The 8,653-nt window shown below is 45.9% G+C and overlaps 1 protein-coding gene across 1 annotated transcript in view; it reads right to left on the reverse strand.

Annotated features, from left to right (window-relative positions):
- Positions 1 to 3,601, reverse strand: part of LOC149328858 (uncharacterized) — a 118,721-nt gene extending 115,120 nt beyond the window's left edge. The window contains exon 1 of the mRNA XM_089559115.1: positions 3,506 to 3,601. Coding sequence (XP_089415241.1) covers positions 3,506 to 3,601 — 96 coding nt within the window. The remainder of the gene's footprint in view (positions 1 to 3,505) is intronic.
- Positions 3,602 to 8,653: the final 5,052 nt, after the last annotated feature.

Raw genomic sequence — 8,653 nt, forward strand, 5'->3', positions numbered from 1 at the left:
GGAGCTCCGCCGTAGGCGGAGAAGGGCAGTGCAGTCTTAGCGAAACAAATATCAGCCTTGATTCTGTAAACTCATTACATGAGACGAAAAACCCAAAAGTAAGCGGAAAGAAAGTGGCATAGGGAATGGTGAAAATCAGAGAAGAGGATAGTGCTCCTATAATAATGCACATTTTTGCGTTAGGTTTCACCATTTCGTTCTTAATTCATGATCGTGATGCGTACGGCAGGTGTCTCGGTATTCGTTTCAATGATTTGTAATTTATTCTTCCCTTAACCTTTAGTCGAAGAGCTTAGCTACAAATCAAGTGCGAGCCGCGGCGCAACTCCAGCCGATATGCAAAATGCGCAGCGCCATCTCTCGGCTCTCCTAGTACAAAGCACGCCGTGTTGGCTGGGTCCACAAATTCACACCGCCACCTGGCGATATGTAGAGGCCACTGCGCCACATTGCTTGGCTTACTGTGAACGGTTAAATAGCGTTTTGCTGCATCATTATGCAGTTCAATCTGCGAGGATACTACGATGTATACAAATGTCAGCAGTGTTTGAGGTTCTCTTTCGGTTCTCCTTCGAATGTCCGCAAAACTTTTATTAAGAACGAATGCAAAGGAAGATGGCATGTGTAAGAGGGCCGGCCCGATTAATTACTTTGCCTTCTGGGCGGATTATTCTCAACGGTTTTACGAAATTTCACCCAAACTCCTTCAAGCTTCGTAATCACCTTCGTAATCAAAAATACGAAGAATCCTGGTTGTTAAAGAAGGTTCGAAACAAGGTATTCGTAGCGCACGAGCGGTCTTTACGGATGTGGGTTATGCACCAAGAAAATATCATGTAAGTCTATAAATGATAAACTTAGCCGCCTACATTACAATATCTTTGGAACAATTTATCTACTACAGTTACCCTGCAGAATAATTTTGGAAGCACTGAAGTGCGCGTGATCCTAGAGTTTTGAAGTTGTTCCCATTCTTGTACAACATCCGTGTTACCATATTTCCGCTTTCAGAATTCGGCCTCCTCCGCACTATTATGCGTGAAACACGGTCACAACTCCGGCAAGACTGATACATGGTGTGCAGCAATTATTACGGGCGGTGTTGCTTAGACATGACCAGCGGAAAAGCAAAGCAGAGCTGTTATTACTTTGCGGGCCTTGTACCCCGCGGTTCGATGCAACAGTTTGCACGCTCCAAGCCCGCATCATTCGTGTTTTTCGGGTGCGTCGGGTGCATCCGAGTCGAGCACCACCGCACATGTCCGACAAGTCCTTCTCCTCCAGCGCTGTGAGCATGCGTGCGATCCGGCAAGAGGCTATATAAAGGCCGTCGAGTAATGTTGGCAGAACATCAATGCGGGAGCGCTGGCCGCCCACTTCTGGTTCCTGCGGCGCGGACCAGCTGCCGGCGAGACGTTCATGGATTGCGTTCGGCGGGAGCGGCGTCCTTCTCGGCTACAGCAAGCTACGGACAGGAGCTCTACCTGACGTGAGTGGCGCAATTGTAGTCGCGTAGTCTGTTGCAGCGCCGTGTTTCTTTGGAGCGCAGCTTTCAGCATCCTCCCTCTGTTGCGGAGCTCGGACGCCACTGATTTGTTCAGGATGATTTGTTCAGGACGAGTACGATTGCAAGAATCGCTGCCCAAGACCTTCATGACAGCATTTACTTCAGAGAAAAGCTTCTGGCCCTGTACGGAACGAGAGGGCATGTCGAAGCAGCTGGGGCTTCGCCTCTTTAAATGTGTAGCCCCCCACCCCCTCTCGCTGACGGAGTCGTGGGTAGAATACGCCAGCCCCCTCCAGCTGACGGGGTCGTCGGTATGGCCGATTCCCTCCCTTCACAGGGGTTCGTGGGCCAATGTATAGGCCAACGAATGACACATCGGAAGCACTGACAACATCGTATATTGTAATCTAATACAACAACGCAGAAATAAACAGCAAAACAAATTTACTCCCACCCAGACCCAATAAATGAGCAGAATTTAGGCTAGCTGACTCACGCAGCGCCGTCCGAGCTCCGGAACGGAAGGGCAATTCTAAAAGATACACTCGGAAGAAACAGCAAGACGCTCAAACAAACTACACGACGACAATCGCGCCTCAGCACTACACAAATCCCGCTGCCACCGGCGTTGCAGCCACTCACGACAGGTACTGCTGCAACGTGCCTGTGGCCAGTCGAGGCAGGGTAAGGCTCTGTTCCCAACGAACGCTAACTGTGAACGTATTGCCGGCGGCTGATCCGCGCCGCCAGAACCACGATGTTCGCGGTCAGCTCTTCAGCGCCAGCATCTAGCGTGGGTTACTCGCTCGTGCTTTATCTAGCCGCTGGACAGATCGCACGCTTGTTCACCATGATGGCAGAGAACTTGCCGGACACGTGTGGTGGCGCTGTACTCGGATGCACCCGCCCGCATCCAAAAAACACAGAATGGCGCGGGCTTGGCACGTGACCCTGTGGAGTCGATTCATGGAGGGTCAAGCCACGCAAGTTTTACGCGTTTTCTGGCACTGCCTACATTCTAAACATTTCCGTAGAATTGCGGAAAAAAATCTTTCGCAGATATGCACCGAAGAACACACGTTATGGCTCTCAGCCAGTTCGAAAACTGTAATAGTATGATCAAAACACAGAGCTAGTGCGAAAAGCACTGCAATGTGGGAGAGTTAATATGCATTCAATTTTCGCGAAGAGCGCGAACGAACTCGGGACACAAAATGAAGACGCAGCGCGTGCTTCCGTCTCTATGGGCACCCCGTCTTCGTTCGCCCTGTTGGCACAAACAGAGGCCACACAAGGCTGCAAAGAACCAGAAATGTGCCAGATTGAAATAAGCACTGCATTTCCAGAGTGTGCATCCAGGCTAACTTCACTAAATAAATTCGTTGATCATTATTATTCATGCGAGAGCTCTTCTTGTCTCACGAGCGGCGTGTACAGGACCTGTCTGCAGCGCGTGTTCGCACGAAAATGACCATTCGAAAACAAGATTGGCCCTCCTTGCTGTTTAAGCCAAGGCTCGTTAGTTGCAAGGTGGGCACGCAACGTATCTGCAATAAAGGCTCGTTCATTGCAGTGTGTTAATGGGGCACGAAGTGAACGCGTTGTGGTGAGCACGACAGTAAAGTGTGTTGGGGATGAGTACTGATGTTAGACAACGATGACTAATAAAAACGCTGGAGACGTCATCCAAGGGTCACGTAATAATTATCACGTGACAACGATGGCTCTCAAAGAAAAGTTGTTGGCGTACAAATGCAAATGCATTCACGTTTCTAGAATGCAGCACACTTCCGTGCCCTCCGAATTTTAATCGGATATTTTGGGAGATTGTCCGTGAGCGTTGCGTTCGGCTGGCTGAGTAACCTGCACTCAAGGATGGTTTATTTTGTAGCTTTAGTTAAATGTAATTCTAGCACCTTGCTCCTGCGACATATGAACATTCTCGTGTTCCACTCACTCTTTTATCTCTTGAATTTGAGTCTTGTTCTGGCCACTCACCGGATAATTGATGTGAAGTCCTTTGCATTCCCGTACAAACATCCACTTGTTGAAAACGTTATTGGGCATAGGGTTAGTCGGCACATACACAGCCATGGCGGGCTTATGAGCTTGAATTCGGCCTTCCTGGAAATGAAAAATTCCACGCTGTTATCTTTTCGTTATAACGCCATCTTAACCTTCGTTTCTGTGTGCTGCGGACGCCTAAGCGAGCAGCCACGGAATACTAACACCTTCAACATCATTGCGAGATTGGGGCATAAGCATCTTCCTTAGGGAGAAACGTTTTACAAGTGAGAAGTGGACATCTCATTTAAGGCATTCTCTTCAACGAGTGGCTAATTTTAAAAACTGGTTATTATAAACTGGTTGATTTGCGCGACTGTTCAGCACTTACAAATAAGAGCCGGTTGATGTGCGGAAGAAGAGAATCTAAGAAAGCTTTGAGGCCTACAAGCAGATGGTACTTGCAAAAAAAAAAACAAATTAGTGGAGGTGTTAGAAAAAGTTTTGTGATATGTGAGCAAAAATTATCTCTTTTTTTTGCAGCTAATGACGACAGATAAAGAGATTTTTTATTCAATCTGTAGAAATTGCGCTACGAGCGCTTTATCTGCAGTGAAAGATAAACGAAGAAAGTTGTAACTGCATTAAACGAAGATAATATCTATTCCTAGAGTCTTAAAGTAAACACGGTGAACATAAATTCAAAGTAAAGCAAGAAATTTTGCTGAGAAAGTACGATTGTTAAAACAAGAATGAATCTGATGCTGTCCAGAAAATTCGCATTCTTGTCGCACTTTTCCAACAAGATTAGAAATGACGGATAACTTTTTTTTAATTCAGGAAATACAGACAACACAGCGTCTTGGTGCGCGGAAATAAGGCAAAAGAAATTTCTCCTGGCACATAGTACAAAAGAAAGAAAAACATTCTTATTTCTACATCGGAATGCTCGTAACATACAATTTTCGCAATAATGCGTACAGTACATAATCGTTGCTGACGCATAGAGCAAGAGTTCGCAGGCCACAAAGTACAGTGCAACGAAACACACAAGTTCCACCCAATGACAGAACGAGTAGTAAACCGAGAAAGAAGAGCACCGACCTGTCGAATAAATCAAGGGAAGAGGTGTAGTTGTGACAGGCAACTTTCAGCAGAAGAAAAGCCTCAGGTTATGCATTCTACAGAAAGTAAGCTTTAACAGAATTAAAAAAAAACAAATAGTAGACAGGAAGACTACTTCATTATTTGTATACAACTCGGGATGAAAGTTCCAAAGATTGCGAATTAGTACCATATTTTTGCCCCGTTTCTTGGTTTCTGTAATACCAAGCACCTTACCCCGTATAGTGTTTGATCAGTGGTATATTTGGAAAAAAAGTTATGGACTGGCCTTCTCTTACAAGAAGGTCATATGCGGCAATCGCTCAAAATACAAATGCTTCTAAATACACCATACGGTTATTCTTCAAGTATGAAGATGGAGAGTCATCTTTGGATAAATTCTCAATAAACCGATACGTCTTTTTTTAGCAGATACAAAAAACTTAAAATAATAGTAATACCAGTGACCCATAGACAAGCAACCTATTGGTTGCTTTATTTCAGTAAAGTCCATTCAAAGTTGCACTACTGTGCAACTTTGCACACTAGTTGCACTAGTGTGCAACTTTGATGAGACTTTACTGAAATAAAACTGGCGTTTGATTCTGATTGGTAGCGATGAGGAAAACCGGCTCAACATTAACAGTACCTTGTGCTAGAGTACGGTTTAAGAGCTGAACATGCGTTACCCTACGGAGGTTTCTGTGAAACTGTACCCCTAAGAATTTTATTAACGTAACATCCTCCAACGGACGAAACTGGAAAATTATCGGATTTCTGAGATGAATTGGTCTGTTGCTAGAAGAGACTATGAGATATTTTGTTTTATTAACACTGAGCAAAAGTTCATTGGCCGTAATCAATTAAAAAAAAGATTGTTGAGCGATATGTTTATAGCAGTGATTGCAAGTCCTCGATCTTGTGCAGCGAAAAAGGGACACTGGTGTCGGCCGCGTGAACTATCTGAGGAGAAGAAATAGCGTGGGAACCAATATCAAGCTTTGCGGTGCACCATGTTTCAAGTATTCGAAATCAGAACTGATGTTGCTAAAAGCATTATACTGGGATCTATTCAAAGCATACTTTTCAACTAGTTTGAGAGAGAAGTCTGTTATTTCTTTGAATGAGAGCTTATAAAGAAGAATGTTGTGTTTAACGCCAGCGAACGCTATCCTGAAGTGTAAGAATACACCCAATGTGTAGATCAGTCTCCATTGTTTTGGATCAGTGTTCATTTTATAGCAAGTAAAGCAGATTGAGTTCATTTACGCTTCTGAATTCCATATTGTCTATTGCACATAATGCGTGTATACACAGCGGAAGTTCATCTCAGAACGCACTTTCCGCAGTTCCTGCATTCATTCGTTATTTTTATTGCGAAAGCAATACTGCTCGAGGTTTCCGCTCTTGGCCGTCGTCCCGGAGAATCCACCATTGACCTGTAGCGTGACCTATGTGTGACGTCATACCAGCTGTTGAAAAGCGGCCCCCCAACTCGGCTCGTCGCAGTCGTCCCAGCGAATCCTCCGCGATATGTCGGATGATGTGTATAAGGTGAGGCTGCAAAGATGTGCCGCAGCTCCAAGCTGTCTTGCTTTCGCAATCCACTAGGCTTAACCAAGCTAAGCCTCTGCCAATTTTTTTTCGACGTCCGAAGGCCCGCGGTGAGCTTTGTGAGGCAGGTTCTCACTGGGACATCCTCAACTGTTACTTATTCCTCCTCTTACGTGGGCGGTGGGAGTGGAGCCCCCGCACAACGCCACCAACAGTACTCTTTGCCACTACGTATCACGCGCATGTCAGTTGAGTGAGATGCGTAGCGAGCTCATATACAGGGTGTCCAGGCTAAGTTTAGCCAAGGGTTAAGAAATAAGATATTTGAGGTAGGCCAGGGAAACCACTTACATGCAGCTACCAGCCGGCTGGGGCATCTTTGCAACGTTTCGTATTGCTATTATTAGGTAGTAATTAGCTTTTCTAAGTGCACATATATTGACTTAACACCGCAAATGTGAATAGCAAAGTTGGAGAGCACCTTCAGAAATCCACATTCTGTTTATTTGCGATAGGAAAAGACTCCCGTGTATCGTTTTCGGAGGTCCAAAAAAATCCCGCGAAATGCAAAAAAAAAATCACGTGACTACCGCATTCGCGAGCCACGATTGTGCGGCTCTTAATTCTGACTTGAGTGAACGAAATAAGCTGCTGGCATAAGGCGACGACACAATTGCTCCGGCAGGCCGATATGTCGAAGGTTGTTGAGGCGCCCCCGCGAGCCAGTCTGCAAGCGCGACGGCGCAAGTTGGCCAACCCCATCACCCCACCATATTTCAATGGAGACGGAGACGGAAATTTGTTAGTGTTCCGTGAAATGAACCGAACACGCTATTATATCTAGGTCCTTGGTAGCCATCAACAGCTTCCAGGCATGACGTCGCGTAGAAACCCAATGACTTCGATTCGTAGCTTTCCTCTTTACACACCAAATGCTGACTACGCTCCCAAACGCTCGCATATCTTTGCTCGGAGGTGTCGGCACTCTTCACTTCGCACGTACTCGTGCGCCCTTAACTTCTTTTCAGGATTAGCGGCTACTTCGTCCCTGACCTGGTATCCCACATCCAAAAACCGTTTCATACACATGCTGGCCAAAATGACATTTCTTAGCAGAGAGAGAGCCGTCAGAACGATATGAGTAGGAAAAATCGCTCTCGAACATTCTTACTTTAGTGTCATATTCGATCTCACAATATTTGGGATAGCTTTCTTTAGACAAAGAGTCGGGGTTTGTAATTGCTGCCGCAGTTATTGTCGCCTCGTACAATGATGCTTCCTTTTATTAACTAGCCCCTGCTCCGCTCTTTGAACGTTCTTCGGACATGCACTTCGAGATCCTGATTTTTGAAGAAACAAAGCGGCAGATAGGAGTCGCTGTGGCCTACACAGTATGCTAGAACAAGCGACTGTGGATAACATTTGTATTCTAGTTGCCCTGTAAAGCCTAACACTTCTGTCCTCTTCATGCGCCCCCTACGTTGCGGCACTCAGCAGTACGCAACTCACCCAAACAGGACCGAGGAGGTTACCGCCTCAGTGGACCGAGCGGCGAGATGAATATCGGCAGCGCTTGACTTCTCGGGGAAGATTCAGTTGTTGCTCTAACAAGCTGGCTCCGATTTGTAAGGAGCGCAGGCGCTGGCCGTCTTATGTAGGTTTGCAGTCGAGGCGCTAAACAATGGTCTTTATGGCCGAACTTCTGACTGGCTGAAAACGGCTGCACATTGGGCCTTCCGATTGGGCGGGTCGGCCTCCTCCGGTTGCTGGGTGCTTCAAATGACCAATCGCGTCTCCTGCAGGAGCCGAATAGTGATCGCCGGAAGCAATGGTAAGAAGTGGGCTGTTCGCATTAGCGACGGCAGCCCCAAGCTTTGGGAACGCCTCCAGTAGCAGGCATTTGTGCGGAAGACGCACGGCCATAACTCATCTGTACTTATTAGGCTGCCAAGGTTTAGGTGCGAAGTGATAATTCATGACCAAACAAAATAATTGAGTCAGCGTGCCTTATCGTGGTGTAGGAAACAACTCTAAATCTGTTTCAAGATAAAACTTTCTATCAGTTCGCGTAAAATGTAATAATTGACTGTGCTGTTTAACCGTCAAAGAGAACGCTGTGGTTGTTGAAACACCGCATAACGCTCAGCACCATTACATCCAAACTTCTGGCTTTCACAATGCTTGTTTGCACACTGCTGAAGGACATTGATACCATGGGATATGCTCATACTGAGACAAGCACAAATTACATCAAAAGGGCGCAAAAGAAAGCACTTAGATTTCTTTATAAATGCTTGCAGTAAGTACCTGTTTTTCACTTTAGTATACTATCTGGTCTTCCAATGCTTCAGATGCGCCTTAAACTGCACAACCTACAAATTATGTACAGCGTTGTCAGCGATCATAAAATAAGTGACATTTCATATTACCATCCACTTTCACGAACGAAGGAAAGCGAGAGATCAGCACAGCAACACAATCTTG

The sequence above is a fragment of the Amblyomma mixtum genome, chromosome 9 (genome assembly GCF_055824585.1).
Source record: "Amblyomma mixtum isolate Tamu chromosome 9, ASM5582458v1, whole genome shotgun sequence".
Lineage (NCBI taxonomy): Eukaryota > Metazoa > Arthropoda > Arachnida > Ixodida > Ixodidae > Amblyomma > Amblyomma mixtum.